At 54.1% G+C, this 26,787-nt stretch overlaps 1 protein-coding gene across 1 annotated transcript in view; it reads right to left on the bottom strand.

The window, feature by feature from the left end:
• Positions 1-26,787, bottom strand: part of LOC137310831 (zinc finger protein 850-like) — a 171,620-nt gene that overhangs the window by 7,077 nt on the left and 137,756 nt on the right. The window contains exons 5-6 of the mRNA XM_067978412.1: positions 18,135-18,225; positions 15,438-16,413 (exon numbers count right to left, since the gene is read on the bottom strand). Coding sequence (XP_067834513.1) covers positions 15,438-16,413; positions 18,135-18,225 — 1,067 coding nt within the window. The remainder of the gene's footprint in view (positions 1-15,437; positions 16,414-18,134; positions 18,226-26,787) is intronic.

The raw sequence follows: 26,787 nt of genomic DNA, 5'->3' as shown, positions 1-26,787 counted from the left end.
TTGGGGGCAGAGAATGGGGAGATTGGGGGGCAGAGAATGGGGGGATTGGGAGCAGAGAATGGGGAGATCGGGGGGCAGAGAATGGGGGGATTGGGGGCGGAGAATGGGGAGATTGGGGGGCAGGGAATGGGGAGATTGGGGGCAGGGAATGGGGAGATTGGGGGGCAGAGAATGGGGGGATTGGGGGCAGAGAATGGGAAGATCGGGGGGCAGAGAATGGGGGGATTGGGGGCAGAGAATGGGGAGATTGGGGGCAGAGAATGGGGAAATTGGGGGCAGAGAATGGGGAGATTGGGGGGCAGAGAATGGGGGGATTGGGAGCAGAGAATGGGGAGATCGGGGGGCAGAGAATGGGGGGATTGGGGGCGGAGAATGGGGAGATTGGGGGTAGAGAATGGGGGGATTGGGGCCATAGAATGGGGGAATTTGGGGGCAGTGAATAGGGAGATTGGGGGCCAGTGAATGGGGGGATTGGGGGCTGAGAATGGGGAGATTGGGGGACAGGGAATTGGAAATTGGGGGCAGAGAATGGGGAGATTGGGGACAGAGAATGGGGAGATTGGGGGGCAGAGAATGGGGAGATTGGGGGCAGAGAATGGGGAGATTGGGGGGCAGAGAATGGGGAGATTGGGGGGCAGAGAATGGGGAGATTGGGGGGCAGAGAATGGGGAGATTGGGGGCAGTAAATTTGGAGATTGCGGTCAGAGAATTGGGGATTTGGGAAGGCAGAGAATGGGGAGATTGGGGGGTAGGGAATGGGGAGATTGGGGGCAGAGAATGGGGAGATTGGGGAGCAGAGAATGGGAAGATTGGGGACAGAGAATGGGGAGATTGGGGGCAGAGTATGGGGAGATTGGGGGCAGAGAATGGGGGGATTGGGGGCAGAGAATGGGGAGGTTGGGGGCAGAGAATTGGGAGATTGGGGGCAGAGAATGGGGGGATTGGGGGCAGAGAATGGGGGGATTGGGGGCAGAGAATGGGGGGATTGGGGGCAGGGAATGGGGAGATTGGGGGCAGAGAATGGGGAGATTGGGAAGTAGAGAATGGGGAGATTGGGGGCAGAGAATGGGGGGATTGGGGGCAGAGAATGGGGAGATTGGGGGCAGAGAATGGGGGGATTGGGGGCAGAGAATGGGGGGATTGGGGGCATGGAATGGGGAGATTGGGGGCAGAGAATGGGGAGATTGGGAAGTAGAGAATGGGGAGATTGGGGAGTAGAGAATGGGGAGATTGGGGGCAGAGAATGGGGAGATTGGGGCAGCAAATGGGGAGATTGGGGGCCATGAATGGGGAGATTGGGGAGTTGAGAATGGGGAGATTGGGGGCAGAGAATGGGGAGATTGGGGGCCATGAATGGGGAGATTGGGGAGTTGAGAATGGGGAGATTGGGGGGCTGAGAATGGGGAGATTGGGGCAGCAAATGGGGAGATTGGGGGCCATGAATGGGGAGATTGGGGAGTTGAGAATGGGGAGATTGGGGGCAGAGAATGGGGAGATTGGGGCAGCAAATGGGGAGATTGGGGGCCATGAATGGGGAGATTGGGGAGTTGAGAATGGGGAGATTGGGGGCAGAGAATGGGGAGATTGGGGCAGCAAATGGGGAGATTGGGGGCAGAGAATGGGGAGATTGGGGAGTAGAGAATGGGAAGATTGGGGGCAGAGAATGGGGAGATTGGGGGCAGAGAATGGGGAGATTGGGGGCAGAGAATGGGGAGATTTGGGGCAGAGAATGGGGAGATTGGGGCAGAGAATGGGGAGATTGGGGCAGCAAATGGGGAGATTGGGGGCCATGAATGGGGAGATTGGGGGGCTGAGAATGGGGAGACTTGGGGGCAGAGAATGGGGAGATTGGGGGGCAGAGAATGGGGAGATTGGGGGGCAGAGAATGGGGAGATTGGGGGCAGAGAATGGGGAGATTGGGGGCAGTAAATTTGGAGATTGCGGTCAGAGAATTGGGGATTTGGGAAGGCAGAGAATGGGGAGGTTGGGGGGTAGGGAATGGGGAGATTGGGGGCAGAGAATGGGGAGATTGGGGAGCAGAGAATGGGAAGATTGGGGACAGAGAATGGGGAGATTGGGGGCAGAGTATGGGGAGATTGGGGGCAGAGAATGGGGGGATTGGGGGCAGAGAATTGGGAGATTGGGGGCAGAGAATGGGGGGATTGGGGGCAGAGAATGGGGGGATTGGGGGCAGAGAATGGGGGGATTGGGGGCAGGGAATGGGGAGATTGGGGGCAGAGAATGGGGAGATTGGGAAGTAGAGAATGGGGAGATTGGGGGCAGAGAATGGGGGGATTGGGGGCAGAGAATGGGGAGATTGGGGGCAGAGAATTGGGAGATTGGGGGCAGAGAATGGGGGGATTGGGGGCAGAGAATGGGGGGATTGGGGGCAGGGAATGGGGAGATTGGGGGCAGAGAATGGGGAGATTGGGAAGTAGAGAATGGGGAGATTGGGGAGTAGAGAATGGGGAGATTGGGGAGTTGAGAATGGGGAGATTGGGGGCAGAGAATGGGGAGATTGGGGCAGCAAATGGGGAGATTGGGGGCCATGAATGGGGAGATTGGGGGGCTGAGAATGGGGAGATTGGGGCAGCAAATGGGGAGATTGGGGGCCATGAATGGGGAGATTGGGGAGTTGAGAATGGGAAGATTGGGGGCAGAGAATGGGGAGATTGGGGCAGCAAATGGGGAGATTGGGGGCCATGAATGGGGAGATTGGGGAGTTGAGAATGGGGAGATTGGGGGCAGAGAATGGGGAGATTGGGGCAGAGAATGGGGAGATTGGGGGCAGAGAATGGGGAGATTGGGGGCAGAGAATGGGGAGATTGGGGCAGAGAATGGGGAGATTGGGGCAGCAAATGGGGAGATTGGGGGCCATGAATGGGGAGATTGGGGGGCTGAGAATGGGGAGACTTGGGGGCAGAGAATGGGGAGATTGGGGTCAGAGAATGGGGAGATTGGGGCAGCAAATGGGGAGATTGGGGGCCATGAATGGGGAGATTGCGGTCAGAGAATTGGGGATTTGGGAGGGCAGAGACTGGGGAGATTGGGGAGCAGAGAATGGGGAGATCGGGGGCAGGGAATGGCGGGATTGGGGGGAGAGAATGGGGAGATTGGGGGCAGAGAATGGGGAGATTGGGGAGCAGAGAATGAGGAGATTGGAGGCAGAGAATGGGGAGATTGGGGAGCAAAGAATGGGGGGATTGGGGAGCAGAGAATGGGGAGATTGGGGGCAGAGAATGGGGGGATTGGGGAGCAGAGAATGGGGAGATTGGGGAGCAGAGAATGGGGGGATTGGGGAGCAGAGAATGGGGAGATTGGGGGCAGAGAATGGGGGGATTGGGGAGCAGAGAATGGGGGGATTGGGGAGCAGAGAATGGGGAGATTGGGGGCAGAGAATGGGGGGATTGGGGAGCAGAGAATGGGGAGATTGGGGGCAGAGAATGGGGAGATTGGGGAGCAGAGAATGGGGGGATTGGGGAGCAGAGAATGGGGATATTGGGGGCAGAGAATGGGGAGATTGGGGAGCAGAGAATGGGGGGATTGGGGAGCAGAGAATGGGGAGATTGGGGGCAGAGAATGGGGGGATTGGGGAGCAGAGAATGGGGAGATTGGGGAGCAGAGAATGAGGAGATTGGGGGCAGAGAATGGGGAGATTGGGGAGCAGAGAATGGGGGGATTGGGGAGCAGAGAATGGGGGGATTGGGGAGCAGAGAATGGTGAGATTGGGGGCAGAGAATGGGGGGATTGGGGAGCAGAGAATGGGGAGATTGGGGGCAGAGAATGGGGGGATTGGGGAGCAGAGAATGGGGGGATTGGGGAGCAGAGAATGGGGAGATTGGGGGCAGAGAATGGGGAGATTGGGGGCAGAGAATGGGGGGATTGGGGAGCAGAGAATGGGGAGATTGGGGGCAGAGAATGGGGAGATTGGGGAGCAGAGAATGGGGGGATTGGGGAGCAGAGAATGGGGTGATTGGGGGCAGAGAATGGGGAGATTGGGGGCAGAGAATGGGGAGATTGGGGGCAGAGAATGGGAAGATTGGGGCAGCGAATGGGGAGATTGGGGGCAGAGAATAGGTGGATTGGGGAGCAGAGAATGGGGAGATTGGGGGCAGAGAATGGGGAGATTGGGGGCAGAGAATGGGAAGATTGGGGGCAGTGAATGGGGAGATTGAGGGGTAGAGAATGGTGAGATTGGGAGCAGAGAATGGGAAGATTGGGGGCTGTGAATGGGGAGATTGGGGGCAGAGAATGGGGAGTTGGGGGTTAGGGAATTGGGAGATTGGGGCAGAGAATGGGGGGATTGGGGCCAGAGAATGGGGGGATTGGGGAGTAGAGAATGGGGAGATTGGGGAATAGAGAATGGGGGGATTGGGGGCAGGGAATTGGGAGATTGGGGGCAGAGATTGGGGGGATTGGGGCCAGAGAATGGGGGGATTGGGAGGCTGAGAATGGGGAGATTGGGGGGCTGAGAATGGGGGGATTGGGGAATAGAGAATGGGGGGATTGGGGCAGGGAATGGGGAGATTGGGGGCAGAGAATGGGGAGATTGGGGGCAGAGAATGGGGAGATTGGGGGCAGAGAATGGGGAGATTGGGACAGAGAATGGGGAGATTGAGGGGCGGAGAATGGGGAGATTGGGGGCAGAGAATGGGGAGATTGGGGGCAGAGAATGGGGAGATTGGGACAGAGAATGGGGAGATTGAGGGGCGGAGAATGGGGAGATTGGGGGCAGAGAATGGGGAGATTGGGGCAGCAAATGGGGAGATTGGGGGCCATGAATGGGGAGATTGCGGTCAGAGAATTGGGGATTTGGGAGGGCAGAGACTGGGGAGATTGGGGAGCAGAGAATGGGGAGATTGGGGGGTAGAGAATGCGGAGATTGGGGGCAGAGAATGGGGAGATTGGGGGAAGAGAATGGGGGGATTGTGGGGCAGAGAATGGGGAGATTGGGACAGACAATGGGGAGATTGGGGACAAGAATGGGGAGATTGGGGGTAGAGAATGGGGAGATTGGGGGCAGAGAATGGGGAGATTGGGACAGAGAATGGGGAGATTGGGGACAGAGAATGCGGAGATTGGGGGTAGAGAATGGGGAGATTGGGACAGAGAATGGGGAGATTGGGGGCAGAGAATGGGTAGATTGGGGGAAGAGAATGGGGAGATTGGGGGTAGAGAATGGGGAGATTGGGGGCAGAGAATGGGGAGATTGGGGACAGAGAATGCGGAGATTGGGGGGCAGAGAATGGGGAGATTGGGGGGCAGAGAATGGGGAGATTGGGGGTAGGGAATGGGGAGATTGGGGAGTAGGGAATGGGGAGATTGGGGGGCAGAGAATGGGGAGATTGGGGCAGAGAATGGGGGGATTGTGGATAGAGAATTGGGAGATTGAGGATAGGGAATAGGGAGATTGGAGAGCCGAGAATGGGGAGATTGGGGGCAGAGAATGGGGAGATTGGGGGCAGAGAATGGGGAGATTGGGGGCAGGGAATGGGGAGTTTGGGTGTCGGGAATGGGGAGATTGGGGGGGGGGCAGAGAATCGGGAGATTGGCGAGCAGAGAATGGGGATATTGGGGGGCAGAGAATTGGGAGTTTGGGGAGCAGTGAATGGGGGGATTGGGGGCAGAGAATGGGGAGATTGGGGCAGAGAAATGGAAGATTGGAGGGTAGAGAATGGGGAGATTTGGGGCAGAGAATGGGGAGAATGGGGGTAGAGAATGGGGAGATTTGGGGCAGAGAATGGGGAGATTGGGGGTAGAGAATGGGGAGATTGGGGGCAGAGAATGGGGAAATTGGGGCAGAGAATGGGGAGATTGGGGCAGCAAATGGGGAGATTGGGGGCCATGAATGGGGAGATTGGGGGGCTGAGAATGGGGAGACTTGGGGAGTAGAGAATGGGGAGATTGGAGGCAGAGAATGGGGAGATTGGGGCAGCAAATGGGGAGATTGGGGGCCATGAATGGGGAGATTGCGGTCAGCGAATTGGGGATTTGGGAGGGCAGAGACTGGGGAGATTGGGGAGCAGAGAATGGGGAGATCGGGGGGCAGGGAATGGCGGGATTGGGGGTAGAGAATGGGGAGATTGGGGGCAGAGAATGGGGAGATTGGGGGGCAGAGAATGGGGAGATTGGGGAGCAGAGAATGGGGGGATTGGGGAGCAGAGAATGGGGAGATTGGGGGCAGAGAATGGGGAGATTGGGGGCAGAGAATGGGGAGATTGGGGGCAGAGAATGGGGGGATTGGGGAGCAGAGAATGGGAAGATTGGGGGCAGAGAATGGGAAGATTGGGGCAGCGAATGGGGAGATTGGGGGCAGAGAATAGGGGGATTGGGGAGCAGAGAATGGGAAGATTGGGGCAGCGAATGGGGAGATTGAGGGGTAGAGAATGGTGAGATTGGGAGCAGAGAATGGGGAGATTGGGGGCAGGGAATGGGGAGGTGGGGGTTAGGGAATTGGGAGATTGGGGGCAGAGAATGGGGGGATTGGGGCCAGAGAATGGGGGGATTGGGAGGCTGAGAATGGGGAGGTTGGGGAGCTGAGAATGGGGAGATTGGGGAATAGAGAATGGGGGGATTGGGGGTAGGGAATGGGGAGATTGGGGAGTAGGGAATGGGGAGATTGGGGGGCAGAGAATGGGGAGATTGGGGGGCAGAGAATGGGGAGATTGGGGAGTAGGGAATGGGGAGATTGGGGGGCAGAGAATGGGGAGATTGGGGCAGAGAATGGGGGGATTGTGGATAGAGAATTGGGAGATTGAGGATAGGGAATAGGGAGATTGGAGAGCCGAGAATGGGGAGATTGGGGGCAGAGAATGGGGAGATTGGGGGCAGAGAATGGGGAGATTGGGGGCAGGGAATGGGGAGTTTGGGTGTCGGGAATGGGGAGATTGGGGGGGGGGCAGAGAATCGGGAGATTGGCGAGCAGAGAATGGGGATATTGGGGGGCAGAGAATTGGGAGTTTGGGGAGCAGTGAATGGGGGGATTGGGGGCAGAGAATGGGGAGATTGGGGCAGAGAAAGGGAAGATTGGAGGGTAGAGAATGGGGAGATTTGGGGCAGAGAATGGGGAGATTGGGGGTAGAGAATGGGGAGATTTGGGGCAGAGAATGGGGAGATTAGGGGTAGAGAATGGGGAGATTGGGGAGTAGAGAATGGGGAGATTGGGGGCAGAGAATGGGGAGATTGGGGGCAGAGAATGGGAAGATTGGGGGGTAGAGAATGGGGAGATTGGGGGAAGAGAATGGGGAGATTGGGGAGCAGAGAATGGGGGGATTGGGGAGCAGAGAATGGGGGGATTGGGGCAGAGAATGGGGAGATTGGGGCAGCAAATGGGGAGATTGGGGGCCATGAATGGGGAGATTGGGGGGCTGAGAATGGGGAGACTTGGGGAGTAGAGAATGGGGAGATTGGAGGCAGAGAATGGGGAGATTGGGGCAGCAAATGGGGAGATTGTGGGCCATGAATGGGGAGATTGCGGTCAGCGAATTGGGGATTTGGGAGGGCAGAGACTGGGGAGATTGGGGAGCAGAGAATGGGGAGATCGGGGGGCAGGGAATGGCGGGATTGGGGGTAGAGAATGGGGAGATTGGGGGCAGAGAATGGGGAGATTGGGGAGCAGAGAATGAGGAGATTGGACGCAGAGAATGGGGAGATTGGGGAGCAGAGAATGGGGGGATTGGGCAGCAGAGAATGGGGAGATTGGGGGCAGAGAATGGGGGGATTGGTGGCAGAGAATGGGGGGATTGGGGGCAGAGAATGGGGAGATTGGGTGCAGAGAGTGGGGGGATCGTGGATAGAGAATTGGGAGATTGGGGGCAGAGAATGGGGAGATTTGGGGGCTGTGAATGGGAAGATTGGGGGCAGAGAATGGGGAGATTGGGGGCAGAGAATGGGGGGATTGGGGAGCAGAGAATGGGGAGATTGGGGGCAGTGAATGAGGAGATTGGGGGCAGAGAATGGGGGGATTGGGGGACAGAGAATGGGGAGATTGGGGAGCAGAGAATGGAGAGATTGGGGAGCAGAGAATGGGGGGATTGGGGAGCAGAGAATGAGGGGATTGGGGAGCAGAGAATGGGGAGATTGGGGGCAGAGAATGGGGGGATTGGGGAGCAGAGAATGGGGGGATTGTGGGGCAGAGAATGGGGGGATTGGGGAGCAGAGAATGGAGAGATTGGGGAGCAGAGAATGGGGGGATTGGGGAGCAGAGAATGGGGGGATTGGGGAGCAGAGAATGGGGAGATTGGGGGCAGAGAATGGGGGGATTGGGGAGCAGAGAATGGGGGGATTGGGGAGCAGAGAATGGGGAGATTGGGGGCAGAGAATGAGGAGATTGGGGGCAGAGAATGGGGGGATTGGGGGGCAGAGAATGGGAGGATTGGGGAGCAGAGAATGGAGAGATTGGGGAGCAGAGAATGGGGGGATTGGGGAGCAGAGAATGGGGGGATTGGGGAGCAGAGAATGGGGAGATTGGGGGCAGAGAATGGGGGGATTGGAGAGCAGAGAATGGGGGGATTGGGGAGCAGAGAATGGGGAGATTGGGGGCAGAGAATGGGGGGATTGGGGAGCAGAGAATGGGGAGATTGGGGGCAGAGAATGGGGGGATTGGGGAGCAGAGAATGGGGAGATTGGGGGCAGAGAATGGGGAGATTGGGGAACAGAGAATGGGGGGATTGGGGAGCAGAGAATGGGGAGATTGGGGGCAGAGAATGGGGGGATTGGGGAGCAGAGAATGGGGAGATTGGGGAGCAGAGAATGAGGAGATTGGGGGCAGAGAATGGGGAGATTGGGGAGCAGAGAATGGGGGGATTGGGGAGCAGAGAATGGGGGGATTGGGGGCAGAGAATGGGGGGATTGGGGAGCAGAGAATGGGGAGATTGGGGAGCAGAGAATGAGGAGATTGGGGGCAGAGAATGGGGAGATTGGGGGAAGAGAATGGGGAGATTGGGGGTAGAGAATCGGGAGATTGGGGGCAGAGAATGGGGAGATTGGGGACAGAGAATGCGGAGATTGGGGGGCAGAGAATGGGGAGATTGGGGGGCAGAGAATGGGGAGATTCGGGGTAGGGAATGGGGAGATTGGGGAGTAGGGAATGGGGAGATTGGGGGGCAGAGAATGGGGAGATTGGGGCAGAGAATGGGGGGATTGTGGATAGAGAATTGGGAGATTGAGAATAGGGAGATTGGAGAGCCGAGAATGGGGAGATTGAGGGCAGAGAATGGGGAGTTTGGGTGTCGGGAATGGGGAGATTGGGGGGGGGCAGAGAATCGGGAGATTGGCGAGCAGAGAATGGGGATATTGGGGGGCAGAGAATTGGGAGTTTGGGGAGCAGTGAATGGGGGGATTGGGGGCAGAGAATGGGGAGATTGGGGCAGAGAAAGGGAAGATTGGAGGGTAGAGAATGGGGAGATTTGGGGCAGAGAATGGGGAGATTGGGGGTAGAGAATGGGGAGATTTGGGGCAGAGAATGGGGAGATTGGGGGTAGAGAATGGGGAGATTGGGGAGTAGAGAATGGGAAGATTGGGGGGTAGAGAATGGGGAGATTGGGGGCAGAGAATCGGGAGATTGGGGGCAGAGAATGGGGAGATTGGGGCAGAGAATGGGGAGATTGGGGCAGAGAATGGGGAGATTGGGGCAGCAAATGGGGAGATTGGGGGCCATGAATGGGGAGATTGGGGGGCTGAGAATGGGGAGACTTGGGGAGTAGAGAATGGGGAGATTGGAGGCAGAGAATGGGGAGATTGGGGCAGCAAATGGGGAGATTGGGGGCCATGAATGGGGAGATTGCGGTCAGCGAATTGGGGATTTGGGAGGGCAGAGACTGGGGAGATTGGGGAGCAGAGAATGGGGAGATCGGGGGGCAGGGAATGGCGGGATTGGGGGTAGAGAATGGGGAGATTGGGGGCAGAGAATGGGGAGATTGGGGAGCAGAGAATGAGGAGATTGGAGGCAGAGAATGGGGAGATTGGGGAGCAGAGAATGGGGGGATTGGGGAGCAGAGAATGGGGAGATTGGGGGCAGAGAATGGGGGGATTGGTGGCAGAGAATGGGGGGATTGGGGGCAGAGAATGGGGAGATTGGGTGCAGAGAGTGGGGGGATCGTGGATAGAGAATTGGGAGATTGGGGGCAGAGAATGGGGAGATTTGGGGGCTGTGAATGGGAAGATTGGGGGCAGAGAATGGGGAGATTGGGGGCAGAGAATGGGGGGATTGGGGAGCAGAGAATGGGGAGATTGGGGGCAGAGAATGAGGAGATTGGGGGCAGAGAATGGGGGGATTGGGGGGCAGAGAATGGGGAGATTGGGGAGCAGAGAATGGAGAGATTGGGGAGCAGAGAATGGGGGGATTGGGGAGCAGAGAATGGGGAGATTGGGGGCAGAGAATCGGGGGATTGGGGAGCAGAGAATGGGGGGATTGGGGGGCAGAGAATGGGGGGATTGGGGAGCAGAGAATGGAGAGATTGGGGAGCAGAGAATGGGGGGATTGGGGAGCAGAGAATGGGGGGATTGGGGAGCAGAGAATGGGGAGATTGGGGGCAGAGAATGGGGGGATTGGGGAGCAGAGAATGGGGGGATTGGGGAGCAGAGAATGGGGAGATTGGGGGCAGAGAATGAGGAGATTGGGGGCAGAGAATGGGGGGATTGGGGGGCAGAGAATGGGGGGATTGGGGAGCAGAGAATGGAGAGATTGGGGAGCAGAGAATGGGGGGATTGGGGAGCAGAGAATGGGGGGATTGGGGAGCAGAGAATGGGGAGATTGGGGGCAGAGAATGGGGGGATTGGGGAGCAGAGAATGGGGGGATTGGGGAGCAGAGAATGGGGAGATTGGGGGCAGAGAATGGGGGGATTGGGGAGCAGAGAATGGGGAGATTGGGGGCAGAGAATGGGGAGATTGGGGAGCAGAGAATGGGGGGATTGGGGAGCAGAGAATGGGGAGATTGGGGGCAGAGAATGGGGAGATTGGAGAGCAGAGAATGGGGAGATTGGGGGCAGAGAATAGGGGGATTGGGGAGCAGAGAATGGGGAGATTGGGGGCAGAGAATAGGGGGATTGGGGAGCAGAGAATGGGGAGATTGGGGGCAGAGAATGGGGAGATTGGGGGCAGAGAATGGGGGGATTGGGGAGCAGAGAATGGGAAGATTGGGGGCAGAGAATGGGGAGATTGGGGGCAGAGAATGGGAAGATTGGGGCAGCGAATGGGGAGATTGAGGGGTAGAGAATGGGGGGATTGGGGAGCAGAGAATGGGAAGATTGGGGGCTGTGAATGGGGAGATTGGGTGCAGAGAATGGGGAGATTGGGGGCTGTGAATGGGGAGATTGGGGAGCTGAGAATGGGGAGATTGGGGAATAGAGAATGGGGGGATTGGGGAATAGAGAATGGGGGGATTGGGGGCAGGGAATTGGGAGATTGGGGGCAGAGATTGGGGGGATTGGGGCCAGAGAATGGGGGGATTGGGAGGCTGAGAATGGGGAGATTGGGGGCAGAAAATGGGGAGATTGGGGGGCAGAGAATGGGGAGATTGGGGGCAGGGAATGGGGAGATTGGGGGCAGAGAATGGGGAGATTGGGGGCAGAGAATGGGGAGATTGGGGGGCAGAGAATGGGGAGATTGGGGGGCAGGGAATGGGGAGATTGGGGGCAGAGAATGGGGAGATTGGGGAATAGAGAATGGGGGGATTGGGGGCAGGGAATGGGGAGATTGGGGGCAGAGAATGGGGAGATTGGGGGCAGAGAATGGGGAGATTGGGGGGCAGAGAATGGGGAGATTGGGGGCAGGGAATGGGGAGATTGGGGGCAGAGAATGGGGAGATTGGGGGGCAGAGAATGGGGAGATTGGGGGGCAGAGAATGGGGAGATTGGGAGCAGGGAATGGGGAGATTGGGGGCAGAGAATGGGGAGATTGGGGGCAGAGAATGGGGAGATTGGGGGCAGAGAATGGGGAGATTGGGGGCAGAGAATGGGGAGATTGGGGGCAGAGAATGGGGAGATTGGGGAATAGAGAATGGGGGGATTGGGGGCAGGGAATGGGGAGATTGGGGGCAGAGAATGGGGAGATTGGGGGCAGAGAATGGGGAGATTGGGGGGCAGAGAATGGGGAGATTGGGGGGCAGAGAATGGGGAGATTGGGAGCAGGGAATGGGGAGATTGGGGGCAGAGAATGGGGAGATTGGGGGCAGAGAATGGGGAGATTGGGGGCAGAGAATGGGGAGATTGGGGACAGAGAATGGGGAGATTGGGGGGCAGAGAATGGGGAGATTGGGGGCAGAGAATGGGGAGATTGGGGCAGCAAATGGGGAGATTGGGGGCCATGAATGGGGAGATTGCGGTCAGAGAATTGGGGATTTGGGAGGGCAGAGACTGGGGAGATTGGGGGGCAGAGAATGGGGAGATTGGGGAGCAGAGAATGGGGAGATTGGGGGGTAGAGAATGGGGGGATTGGGGGCAGAGATTGGGGGCAGAGAATGGGGGGATTGGGGGCAGAGAATGGGGGGATTGGGGGCAGAGAATGGGGCGATTGGGGGGTCGAGAATGGGGGATTTGGGGCAGAGAATGGGGAGATTGGGGGGTAGAGAATGGGGGGATTGGGGGCAGAGAATGGGGAGATTGGGGGTAGAGAATGGGGGATTTGGGGGTAGAGAATGGGGAGATTGGGGGTAGAGAATGGGGGGATTGGGGGCAGAGAATGGGGGGATTGGGGTGCAGTGAATCGGGAGATTGTGGGGCAGAGAATGGGGAGATTGGGGGCAGGGAATGGGGAGATTGAGGGCAGAGCATGGGGGGATTGGGGGCAGAGAATGGGGGGATTGGGGTGCAGTGAATCGGGAGATTGTGGGGCAGAGAATGGGGAGATTGGGGGCAGGGAATGGGAAGATTGGGGAGTAGAGAATGGGGAGATTGGGGACGGAGAATGGGGAGATTGGGGACGGAGAATGGGGAGATTGGGGACGGAGAATGGGGAGATTGGGGAGTAGAGAATGGGGAGATTGGGGACGGAGAATGGGGAGATTGGGTGGTATGGAATGGGGAGATTGGGGAGTAGAGAATGGGGAGATTGGGGACGGAGAATGGGGAGATTGGGGACGGAGAATGGGGAGATTGGGGACGGAGAATGGGGAGATTGGGGAGTAGAGAATGGGGAGATTGGGGACGGAGAATGGGGAGATTGGGTGGTATGGAATGGGGAGATTGGGGGGTAGAGAATGTGGAGAATGGGGGGCAGTAAATTTGGCGATTGCCAACAGTGAATTGGGGATTTGGGAGGGAAGAGAATGGGGAGATTGGGGGTAGGGAATGGGGAGATTGTGGGGTCGGGAATGGGGATATTGGGGGGTAGAGAATGGGGAGATTGCGGGCAGGGAATGGGGAGATTGGGGGGTAGGGAATGGGGAGATTGGGGGCAGGGAATGGGGAGATTGGGGGGTAGGGACTGGGGAGATTGGGGGGTAGGGAATGGGGAGATTGGGGGCAGGGAATGGGGAGATTGGGGTTAGAGAATGTGAAGATTGCGGGCAGGGAATGGGGAGATTCGGGGGTAGGGACTGGGGAGATTGGGGGGTAGGGAATGGGGAGATTGGGGATAGGGAATGGGGAGATTGGGGGTAGAGAATGGGGGGATTGGGGGCAGAGAATGGGGGATTGGGGGCAGAGAATGGGGAGATTGGGGAGCAGAGAATGGGGAGCAGAGAATGGGGAGCAGAGAATGGGGAGCAGAGAATGGTGGGATTGGGGAACAGAGAATGGGGAGCAGAGAATAGGGGGATTGGTAAAAGAGAATGAGGAGATTGGGGACAGAGAATGGGGAGATTGGGGGTAGGGAATGGGGAGATTGGGGAGCTGAGAATGGGGAGATTGGGGGCAGGGAATGGGGAGATTGGGGGGCAGGGAATGGGGGGATTGGGGACAGAGAATGGGAAGATTGGGGGGCATAGAATGGGAGGATTGAGGGCAGAGAATGGGGAGATTGGGGACGGAGAATGGGGAGATTGGGGTTTAGTGAATGGGGAGATTGGGGACGGAGAATGGGGAGATTGGGGGATAGGGAATGGGGAGATTGGGGGGTAGAGAATGGGGAGATTGGGGAGCAGAGAATGGGGAGATTGGGGATAGGGAATGAGGAGATTGGAGACCAGAGAATGGGGGATTGGGGGCAGAGAATGGGGAGATTGGGGAGCAGAGAATGGGGAGCCGAGAATGGGGAGATTGGGGACAGAGAATGGGGAGATTGGGGGCAGGGAATGGGGAGATTGGGGGCAGGGAATGGGGAGATTGGGGGCATGGAGTGGGAGGTTGAGCAGGGATGGGGTCATGGGAGCAGAGAATGGCAGTGAATGGGTTGTGGGGTAAGATGGCAAACGATGGGGCGTAGAGAATGGGTCCAGAAGATCGGGTGTGGGGCAGATACTGGAGTAGGGGGCATAGAAAGGTGTGGAGAGAGAATGGGATGTGGGGGAGAGAATGGGTCAGCAGAGAATCGGGGGCTGGGTGGGTGTTGAATGGAGGCTCAGAGAATGGGGATGCTGAGAATGGGGAGATGAGGGGCAGAGAATGGGGAGATTGCGGGCAGGGACAACCCCAGAACCCGAAAGCTTGGTCAAAGAGGTGGGTTTTAAGGAGCGTCTTTAAGGAGAGAGAGAGGCGGAGAGGTTTAGGGAGGGAATTCCAGAGCTTAGGGCCCAGGCAGCTGAAGGCACGGCCGCCAATGGTGGAGCCATGGGAATCGGGGATGTGCAAGAGGCTGGAATTGGAGGAGCGCAGAGATCTCGGAGGGTTGTAGGGGCTGGAGGAGGTTACAGAGATAGGGAGGGGGGCGAGGGCCATGGAGGGATTTGAAAACAAGGATGAGAATTTTAAAATCGAGGTGTTGCTGGACAGGGAGCCAATGTCGGCCAGCGAGCACCGGGGGTGATGGGAGAACGGGACTTGGTGCAAGTTGGGATACGGGGGGCAGCAGAGTTTTGGATGAGCTGGAGTTTACGGAGGGTGGGAGACCGGCCAGGAGAGCACCGGAAGAGTCGAGACTTGAGGTGAGAAAGGCACGGGTGAGGGCTTCAGTAGCCGAGGAGCTGAGGCAAAAGTCGAGCACACTCAATTGTCCACCAATCGCCATTATTCCCTGCGGGATTCCCTTCGGTGGGAGCGTTCAGGCAAGTTAAATGTTTTGGGGAGTGGAACCTTTAAAAATGCCGAATTGTAGATTTTGCACCAAAAGTTAATTTGGTAAAATAATCTCGCTGGATTAAATGTCACAGCAACAGAGCTTAAAGGGGCCGCGCCAGAGATCAGACACACTGCACGTTTAAAAGGAAGCTGATTTATTTGACATACATAAAGAATATTGATCCCCAGTTCAGTTATTGGGCTAACAACATTTCAAAGGACCTCCTGTCGGCCGTAATTACTCAGCCCTCGATTATAGCCGCAGTATCGAGCCGCTGTTATCAGGTGTGGACGCGCTGATGTCTCAGTAAATGGGACGAACAGGTGAAACCCTTCTCACAGACGGAGCAGACGAACGGCCTCTCCCCGGTGTGGGTGAGCTGGTGGGCCAGGAGATGGGACGGGTGCCTGAACCACTTCCAGCAATGCGAGCACTGGAACGGTCTCTGGTCAGTGTGACTGCGCTGGTGACCCGACAGCGCCTTGGCCGCCAGGAAGTCGTTCCCACAGCGCGCGCACTTAAAGGACGCCCGCCCGCTGTGGGCCTGCCGGTGGGACAGCAGGCTGGACGAGCGAGTGAATCCCTTCCCGCACACGGGGCAGGTGAAGGGTTTCTCTCCAGTGTGGCTGCGTTGGTGGGTCGCCATGTTGGACGCCTGAGCGAATCCTTTCCCGCACACGGGGCAGGCGAACGGCCGCTCCCCGGTGTGGACCCGCTGGTGTCTCAGCACGTGGGAGGACAGGGTGAAGCCCTTCCCGCAGACGGAGCAGGCGAACGGCCTCTCCCCGGTGTGACAGCGCTGGTGGGTCAGCAGGTTATGCGCCTGCGTGAATCGCTTCCCGCACAGGGAGCAGGCGAACGGCCTCTCCCCGGTGTGGGCCCGCTGGTGTCTCAGCAGCTGGGAGGAGCAAACAAAGCCCTTCCCGCAGGCGGAGCAGGCAAACGGCCTCTCCCCGGTGTGGCTGCGCTGGTGGGTCTCCAGCTCGGAGGGATAGTTAAAGCCCTTCCCGCAGTCCCCACACTGAAAGGCTCGGTCCTCGCCCTGACTCCGCCCGTGCCGCTCCGGATCGAAGGGTCGCCTGTACGCGCGGCTGCTCACGGGACAGGTGTACTGCTTCGCCCCGCTGCGATTGGGGCTCCTCCCGTCCACTGGCGCCGCCCGATGGCCCTCGGGTCCCGACGAATCGAGGGCCTCCGTCCGGTCTCCACGCGATGTTCGGTCTGAACTTCCGGTCTGCAAATCCTCCGTTTCCAACATCCTGTTTTAAAGGGAGTTCACAAAACAGGAGAGAAATTCGGAACAGTTCTCGCCTCTACAAACCTTACAGCACAGGAGGAGGCCACTGCAAATTGACTTGTCCTGCCACCTTCAACAATTTGTGTACATACACCTCCAGGTCTCTCTGTTCCTGCACCCCCTTTAAAATTGTACCATTTAGTTTATATTGCCTCTCCTCGTTCTTCCTTCTGGCTGATTCCCCCCCTGCTTTATTTAGCCACCAACTAATGCCCCCACTGAGATCAGCTGGCTGATCACTGACCAAGAATTGTGGAGCTTTCCTGATCTGCAGAGAAGGATGTTTTGGAAGGAGGGCCATCCGGAAGGGACAGAATATTTTAAGAGAAATGTTACCCCACCTTTAAACCAAGGCTTTGTCCTTCATTGCAAAATTTTTGCAACAGTTAAAAATGGAACAAGGGCGTCAAATGGATCCTCGTCAAAAAAAACGTCGGATTTTCGGAAAGCCTGAGGCGACGAAAGTGGACAGGTTTGCAGCCGTCTCACCCAGTCCGACAAAAACCGACTACAGACAGCAAGATCGTCAGCTACAGTGTCCAGGCCAAGTCAAACAGTCAGTGTCCCTTTAACTGCAAACCACACAGTGGGAGACACTGTCCCTGTCTCCCACAGCTTAAAGGGGCATGGTTCTCTTAATTGCTGACTGTCCTTTTAAGACCGTGTCACTTTATTGTTGACTGTCCCTTTAAGAACCTGGCTGTCTCTTTATTGTTGACTGTCCCTTTAGGATCCTGACTGTCCCTTTAAGACCCTGACTCTCCCTTTAAGACCTGAACTGTCCCTTTAAGATCCTGACAGTCTCTTTATTGTTGACTGTCCCTTTAGGATCCTGACTGTCCCTTTAAGACCCTGACTCTCCCTTTAAGACCCTGACTGTCCCTTTAAAATCCTGACTGTCCCTTTAAGACCCTGACTGTCCCTTTAAAATCCTGACTGTCCCTTTAAGACCCTGACTGTCCCTTTAAGACCCTGACTCTCCCTTTAAGACCCTGACTATCCCTTTAAAATCCTGACTGTCCCTTTAAGACCCTGACTGTCCCTTTAAAATCCTGACTGTCCCTTTAAAATCCTGACTGTCCCTTTAAGATCCTGACTCTCCCTTTAAAATCCTGACTGTCCCGTTAAGACCCTGACTGTCCGTTTAAGACCCTGACTGTCCCTTTAAGACCCTGACTGCCCCTTTAAGACCCTGACTGCCCCTTTAAGATCCTGACTGTCCCTTTAAGACCCTGACTGTCCCTTTAAGACCCTGACTGTCCGTTTAAGACCCTGACTGTCCCTTTAAGACCCTGACTGCCCCTTTAAGACCCTGACTGCCCCTTTAAGACCCTGACTGCCCCTTTAAGATCCTGACTGTCCCTTTAAGACCCTGACTGCCCCTTTAAGATCCTGACTGTCCCTTTAAGATCCTGACTGTCCCTTTAAGACCCTGACTGCCCCTTTAAGACCCTGACTGTTCCTTTAAGATCCTGACTGTCCCTTTAAGACCCTGACTGCCCCTTTAAGACCCTGACTGTTCCTTTAAGAGCTCCTGCTCGCTGCGTGAAACCCCGAGAATTAAATGAAACTGTTTCCCTCCCGAAAGTTCCGCCCCCCGCGGTTCCTTCGCGGTTATTTTAGATTTAAACTAATTCCGCTTCTGTGGAATAAAAATCCCTCCAAAAAAGAAAAGGAACAAACCTCCGTCCGCCCGGCCTCAGCTCGGCCCCGCGACCCGCCCCCCGCGCTCCGCCATTGGTCAGAGGACCGACCATCGCTCGGCCCGCCGGGCCTCATCCGCGCTTTCTATTGGTCAAACCGCACGTCAATCACAACATACGGAGGGCTCGGACACTCGACCCGCCCCCCGCGCTCCGCCATTGGTTGGAGGACCGAGTCGCGCACGGTACTCGAGATCTTTCTATTGGTCAAACCGCACGTCAATTACAACACATCGAATGCGTACCCAAACATCCCGCCCTCCGACCATCGCCATTGGTAGGAGGACCGACCAACCCTCGGTCCTCCAGGTCTTTCTATTGGTCAAGCCGCACATCAATCACAACACACCGCGCCCGCTGACACGCGTCCCGCCCGCCACGCTCCCTCATTGGTTGGAGTAGCGAAGGGCTCTCGGTCTTCCTGCTCTTTGTATTGGTCGAATCGCACGTCAATCACAGCGTAGCGAACCAGCAAACGGTCGTCCCGCCCTCCCGGCGTCGCCATTGGTCGGACGAACCGACCATTGTTCGGCCCTCCAGCTCTTTCTATTGGACGAACGCCACGTCAATCGCAAGACGCCCATTTCGGATGATGGACAAGGGGGGGGGGGGGGGGGGAAATGGGGCCTAGTAAATTTACCTCAGAAAGAGAGGCCTAACCTCCAGTTTGGGAAACAATAAGGAATTCAATCAAAATCATTTAGATTATCAACAATCCCAGAAAATCAATGAACATTTGAAGAGAAAACATTTGCAGGGCTGCGGGGGGGAGTGGGAGTGACTGGATTGTCCTCATAAAGAGCTAGCAGGGGCTGGATGGGCTGAACGGCCTCCCCGCTGCGCTGTAAACCGCTCTGGGATTCTATCCCAGCTGAGATTTCCTTTCCCGGTCGGTTTTCTACAGCGACCGCTCACCGACTGCCCCCTCGTAGTGTCCGCACCGCAGACCCATGACTTAGGTCGGAGCGTGTGGACTCGGAGGGGGGGGGGGGGGCAGGGAGCAGAATGGACAACAAGTTGGCCACAAAATCCGAAAACAGAGTAGGGGTTAAGGGGGAGCTTCTCAGACCGGCAGAAGGTGGGACCGTGGGATCCACAGGGATCGGTGCTGGGACCACTGTCGTTCACCGTTTGGACTCGGGAATCGGAAGTACAATTTCGAAATTTGCGGAGGGCACGAGATTGGGGGGTGGGGTTAACGCCGAGGAAGAATGGATGAAAAGGCAAGAGGCAACTTGAAGAATGGGCAAATGGATTTCAATATAGATAAGTGTGAGGTTTGGTAGGAAGAATAAGGAGGCCTCATACTGTTTGGATAATAAGAGTCTAAATGGGGGAGAGGAGCAGAGGGATCTGGGGGTACAGATACACAAATCACTAGAAGTAGCGACACAGGTTAATAAGTCCATAAAAAGGGCAAACCAAGCACTGGGGTTCATTTCTAGAGGGATAGAATTGAAAAGCAGTGAAGTTATGTTAAACTTGTATAGAACCTTGCTTAGACCACACTTGGAATATTGTGCACAGTTCTGGTCTCCATATCACACTTGGAATACTGGGCACAGTTCTGGTCTCCATATCACACTTGGAGCACTGGGCACAGTTCTGGTCTCCATATCACACTTGGAGCACTGGGCACAGTTCTGGTCTCCATATCACACTTGGAATACTGGGCACAGTTCTGGTCTCCATATCACACTTGGAGCACTGGGCACAGTTCTGGTCTCCATATCACACTTGGAATACTGGGCACAGTTCTGGTCTCCATATCACACTTGGAATACTGGGCACAGTTCTGGTCTCCATATCACACTTGGAATACTGGGCACAGTTCTGGTCTCCATATCACACTGGGAGCACTGGGCACAGTTCTGGTCTCCATATCACACTTGGAATACTGGGCACAGTTCTGGTCTCCATATCACACTTGGAGCACTGGGCACAGTTCTGGTCTCCATATCACACTTGGAGCACTGGGCACAGTTCTGGTCTCCATATCACACTTGGAGCACTGGGCACAGTTCTGGTCTCCATATCACACTTGGAATACTGGGCACAGTTCTGGTCTCCATATCACACTTGGAGCACTGGGCACAGTTCTGGTCTCCATATTATAAAAAGGATATAGAGGCATTGGAGAAGGTGCAAAGAAGATTCACGAGGATAATACCAGAACTGAGAGGTTATAACTATCAGGAGAGACTGAACAGACTGGGGCTTTTTTCTCTAGAAAATTGGGGTGACCAGATAGAGGTCTTTAAAATTATGAAGGGGTTTCGATAGGGTAGACGTAGAGAAGATGTTTCCACTTGTGGGGGAGACCAGAACGAGGGGGCCACCAATATAAGAGAGTCACTAATAAATCCAATCGGGAATTCAGGAGAAACTTCTTTACCCAGAGAGCGGTGAGAATGTGGAACTCGCTCCCACAGGGAGTGGTCGAGGGGAATAGAATCGATGGATTTAAGGGGAAGCTCGATAAACACATGAGGGAGAAAGGAATAGAAGGAGAGGGTGATAGGGTGAGATGGGGTAGGGAGGGAGGAGGCTCGGACATGGTGGACCTGTTGGGCCGAATGGCCTGTTTCCTTCCGGTACATTCTACGTAATTCGATGTCAATTTCATGTTCGTTTCCAGAATTAAAGTGATCACTTACTGAAGATTGGATCGAATTTTATTTCCTGTGATTATTCCACCCATTACATCCTTCTGTTGGAGATATTTACTCCCCAAAATTAATCTCTTCACTTGTTTATTGTTCGTTTGTTATTTGGGGTTTCTGGTGCGTGTAAATCTATATTAATTTCCAATTCATTTCACTCTGTTAAAAAGTGACACCTTTATTCCTGTTGGTAGGTTTCCAGTTTTATGCCGTAATTCTGGCTTGTATTTTACGTGTCAAGGAATCTCACATTATTGACCCAGGGAGCAAGCTGGATGCCAAGTGAGACAGAATTTCTAACACTGAACTTGGTGGCGATTTGGTTCTGTCCCGAGGAAGATGTGGTCTCTCCAGACGTGTCACTCGGCCGAGCAAACGATGGCGATCTTTGTTGCGATATCAGAGTCGGTCAATAAGATGGAGTTAATTTCTCGTTCATCTCCCTGCTATATTCTCTGAGACTTGTCCTGTGTTTTGCAGCCCGAGACTGCTCGGTCTGGATTACCATCGCTCGCTGCCTTGATGGCTTTATAGCTGCAGGGGAAATATCGCACGGAGGGGACAGCGACTGAGGTTAGTGTGTGAGGTGAGCTACTACTTTGTAATGGATCCAGGCATTCGAATTGATAATGTGCCATGGTACCGTGTTATTCGCAGTCGTTTTAATTTATTGTTCGATGCTCTGACCGTTAAGACACGTTTAAGCCACAAACCGAGGGAGAATCAGAGCTGGCAAATTGGAGAAAGTCGATGATTTTGCCTTTTGATCTATCAGCCCATTTCGTACTATGACGGACGCTGTCCATTCCTTAAACTGGTCAGTGGAAAACTCTTCTTACAGGGATAAATATTTGAGAATAGGAGCAGGAGTAGGCCATTCAGCCCTTCGAGCCTGCTCCGCCATTCAATATGATCATGGCTGATCCTCTATCTCAATACTATATTCCCGCTCTCTCCCCATTCCTCTTGATGCCTTTTGTGTCTAGAAATCTATCCAGCTCCTTCTTAAATATATTCAGTGACTCGGCCTCCCACTGCCTTCTGTGGTAGAGAATTCCACAGGTTCACCACCCTCTGAGTGAAGAAATTTCTCCTCATCTCAGTCCGAAATGTCCTACCCTGTATCCTGAGACTGTGAGCCCTCGTTCTGGACTCCCCAGCCAGGGGAAACATCCTCCCTGCATCCAGTCTGTCGAGCCCTGTCAGAATTTTATATGTTTCAATGAGATCCCCTCTCATTCTTCTAAACTCGAGTGAATACAGGCCGAGTCGACCCAATCTCTCCTCATACGACAGTCCTGCCATCCCAGGAATCAGTCTGGTGAACCTTCGCTGCACTCCCTCTATGGCAAGTATATCCTTTCTAAGGTAAGGAGACCAAAACTACACACAATACTCCAGGTGTGGTCTCACCAAGGCCCTGTATAACTGCAGTAAGTCTTCCTTGCTCCTGTACTCAAATCCTCTTGCAATGAAGGCCAACATACCATTTGCCTTCCTAACTGCTTGCTGCACCTGCATGTTTGCTTTCAGTGACTGGTGTACAAGGACACCCAGGTCCCTTTGTACATCAACATTCCCCAATCTATCACCATTTAAATAATACTCTGCCTTTCTGTTCTTCCTTCCGCAGTGGATAACTTCACATTTATCCACATTATACTGCATCAAATAATCGCTACCAAGTGTAAAATAAAACTATCAGAGTCACATTAAATATATCATCATACCAGACTTCTGTGGAATTAATTGCTACCTGTTTCTGCATCGTCCAGATTTCTTTTCAATTGACTGCTCCATAAAACTGACAATGAACTCGGTGCAAACAGGATCTCATTAAACGAGAACGCAGGACGTCTTTGGGAAATTGAAAACAAGGACTCAGTGGGGAGTTGGGCCGAGGGGGTCTGCTGTTCTATTTTGCTCTGCTGTGCCTGGTTTGTGTCTGCCTGATGCCGCCAATGAGAGTCTGAAATGGGAAGGAGTCCTTTCCCAGCACTGGGAGCACGAGGAGTGTAAAAATTCTAACCTGACATGGAGGACTCGTGATGTTGTTCTGGGCCTTTACAGTGAGTTGCACAGAGACGACAGCACAGAGAGAGGCCATTCAGTCTATCCCGGTTTTTATGCTCCACACGAGTCTCCTCCCTCCCCTCTTCATCTCACCCTATCACCATATCCTCCTATTCCTTTCTCCCTCATGTGTTTATCGAGCTTCCCCTTAAATCCATCTCTGTTATTACAGCAGATCTCACTTGGAAGCCTGGAACTCCTCCAACTGACACCTGGAGATAAACCTGCCTCATGCTTCCAGCCAGATACCGGCTGACGCCCTGTCCTTTTCCAGGTGCCTGCTGGAAGCTATATTTTGATAAACCCCTGATGCCCTGCACCCACCTCCCCGCTGCGAGTTACACCAGAGATGTGGACAACCTCCAATTAAATAATCACACGAACGATTTCGGGAGCTGGAAGGTTCAGTGTTTGTCCCTCGTTCATTTTTCAGGGTTCTGCCCAAAACATGGTCCTGTCTTTTCTCTATGCTGACTAGCGTGGAATCCAAGGAGGACACTCGGCCCATTGTGCCTCTGCTGGCCCTCTGAAAGAGCTCTCCCCTTAATCCTGTTCCCCTGCCCTTCTCCAGCCGCTTTTATTTTCGAAAAAGATCACTTTCCTCTTAAAATCTATACTGGATTCTCCTTGCCCCGCCCTTCGTGACCCAGTGTCCTAACAATCCTCTGTACACTAAAATAATCTCCTTCATTCTTTCGGAAATATCTGCCCTCCAGTTACCGACCGTGACCCTGTACTTTCTGTCTTTGAGTGGTTCAGAACTCGTCTGCGTTCATTGCCAGGAGGAGTAGTTAGCCCGAGGATTGGGAGAGTTTTAGAAACCGGCAAAGGACGACCAAACAATTGATAAAAAGAGAGAAAATAGAATATGAGAGTAAACTAGCAAGAAATATAAAAACAGATTGTAAGAGTTTCTACAAATATATAAAAAGGAAGAGATTAGCAAAAGTAAACGTTGGTCCCTTAGAGGCTGAGACAGGAGAAATTATAATGGGGAATCAGGAAGTGGCAGAGACATTAAAGAAATATTTTGTATCTGTCTTCACAGTAGAAGACACAAATAAATACCAGAAATAGTGGGGAACCAAGGGTCTAATGAGAGGGAGGAACTTAAAGTAATTAATATCAGTAAAGAAAAAGTGCTGGAGAAATTAATGGGACTAAAAGCCGACAAATCCCCTGGACCTGATGGCCTACGTCCTAGGGTTATAAAAGAGGAGGCTGCAGAGATAGTGGATGCATTGATTGTGATCGTCCAAAATTCCCTAGATTCTAGAACAGTCCCTGTGGATTGGAAGGAAGCAAATGTAACCCCGCTATTCAAGAAAGGAGGGAATGAGAAAACAGGCCAGTTAGCCTGACGTCAGTGAGAGGGAAAATGCTGGAATCCATTATTAAGGAAGTGGTAACAGGGCACTTAGAAAATCATAATATGATTATGATGTGGAGATGCCGGTGATGGACTGGGGTTGACAATTGTAAACAATTTTACAACACCAAGTTATAGTCCAGCAATTTTATTTTAAATTCACAAGTTTTCGGAGGCTTCCTCCTTCCTCAGGTGAACGATGTGAGAAACAATATTTTTCACATCGTTCACCTGACGAAGGAGGAAGCCTCCGAAAGCTTGTGAATTTAAAATAAAATTGCTGGACTATAACTTGGTGTTGTAAAATTGTTTACAATAATATGATTAGGCAGAGACAACATGGTTTTATGAAAGGGAAATTGTGTTTGACAAATTTATTAGAGTTTTTTAGACAATGTAACTAGCAGGGTAGATAAAGGGGAACCAGTGAATGTAGCGTATTTGGATTTTCAAAAGGCATTCGATAAGGTGCCACACAAAAGGTTGTTACACAAGATAAGGGCTCATGGGATTGGGGGTAATAGATAAGCATGGATAGAGGATTGGTTAACGGACAGAAAACAGAGAGTAGGGATAAACGGGTCATTCTCAGGTTGGCAGGCTGTAACTAGTGGGGTACAACAAGGATCAGTGCTCGGGCCTCAGCTATTTACAATCTATATTAATGACTGAGATGAAGGGACCGAGTGCAATGGATCCAAGTTTGCTGATGATACAAAGCTAGGTGGGAAAGTAAGCTGTGAGGAGGACACAGACTCTGCAAAGGGATATAGACAGGTTAAGTGAGTGGGAAAGGTGGTGGCAGATGGAGTATAATGTGGGGAAATGTGAGGTTATTCACTTTGGTAGGAAGAATAGAAAAACAGAATATTTTTTAAATGGTGAGAAACTATTAAATGTTGGTGTTCAGAGAGATTTGGGTGTCCTCGTACACAAAACACAGAAAGTTAACATGCAGGTACAGCAAGCAATTAGGAAGGCAAATGGTATGTTGGCCTTTATTGCAAGGGGGTTGGAGTACAAGAGTAAGGAAGTCTTGCTGCAATTGTACAGGGCTTTGGTGAGACCTCACCTGGAGTACTGTGTACAGTTTTGGTCTCCTTATCTAAGGAAGGATATACTTGCCTTAGAGGCGGTGCAATGAAGGTTCACTAGATTGATTCCTGGGATGAGAGGGTTGTCCTATGAGGAGAGATTGAGTAGAATGGGCCGATACTCTCTGGAGTTTAGAAGAATGAGAGGTGATCTCATTGAAACATACGATTTCGAGGGGGTTTGACAGGGTAGATGCTGAGAGGCTGTTTCCCCTGGCTGGAGAGTCTAGAACCAGGGGGCATAGTCTCAGGATAAGGGGTCGGCCATTTAGGACTGAGATGAGGAGGAATTTCTTCACTCAGAGGGTTGTGAATCTTTGGAATTCTCTACCCCAGAGGGCTGTGGATGCTCAGACATTGAGTATATTCAAGGCTGAGATCGATAGGTTTTTGGACTCTCGGGGAATCAAGGGATATGGGGATCGGGCAGGAAAGTGGAGTTGAGGTCGAAGATCAGCCATGATCTGATTGAATGGCGGAGCAGGCTCGAGGGGCCGAATGGCCTACTCCAGCTCCTATTTCTTATGTTCTCCAATGGACTCGAGGCCAAGTGTGATCTTCAGGAGAATTCTAGCCCCCACTTTAAAGTCTGCCCTTATTTTTAAGCAAGATTTCGATTTGATATTAACATACAGCACTTTGGGAAGCAAAGTCGAGTTGGCCAAAGCAAAGGAGGCTGAGGAGGTGGGAGAGGGAAAACTGGGGGACAACAGCGCCCCTACTGGTGGGAGGGTGTGATTACAGCGCCCCTACTGGTGGGAGGGTGTGATTACAGTGCCCCTACTGGTGGGAGGGTGTGATTACAGTGCCCCTACTGGTGGGAGGGTGTGATTACAGTGCCCCTACTGGTGGGAGGGTGTGATTACAGTGCCCCTACTGGTGGGAGAGTGTGATTACAGTGCCCCGACTGGTGGGAGGGTGTGATTACAGTGCCCCTACTGGTGGGAGGGTGTGATTACAGTGCCCCAACTGGTGGGAGGGTGTGATTACAGCGCCCCTACTGGTGAGAGAGTGTGATTACAGTGTCCCTACTGGTGGGAGGGTGTGATTACAGTGCCCCTACTGGTGGGAGGGTGTGATTACAGTGCCCCTACTGGTGAGAGAGTGTGATTACAGTGCCCCCACTGGTGGGAGAGTGTGATTACAGTGTCCCTACTGGTGGGAGGGTGTGATTACAGTGCCCCTACTGGTGGGAGAGTGTGATTACAGTGTCCCTACTGGTGGGAGAGTGTGATTACAGTGCCCCTACTGGTGGGAGGGTGTGATTACAGTGCCCCTACTGGTGGGAGGGTGTGATTACAGTGCCCCTACTGGTGGGAGGGTGTGATTACAGTGCCCCTACTGGTGGGAGGGTGTGATTACAGTGCCCCTACTGGTGGGAGAGTGTGATTACAGTGCCCCGACTGGTGGGAGGGTGTGATTACAGTGCCCCTA

The sequence above is a fragment of the Heptranchias perlo genome, unplaced genomic scaffold, assembly GCF_035084215.1.
Source record: "Heptranchias perlo isolate sHepPer1 unplaced genomic scaffold, sHepPer1.hap1 HAP1_SCAFFOLD_277, whole genome shotgun sequence".
In the NCBI taxonomy this organism is placed as follows: domain Eukaryota; kingdom Metazoa; phylum Chordata; class Chondrichthyes; order Hexanchiformes; family Hexanchidae; genus Heptranchias; species Heptranchias perlo.
The sequence above is the reverse complement of the archived record's forward strand: the minus strand, read 5'-3'. Positions and strand labels throughout refer to the sequence as shown.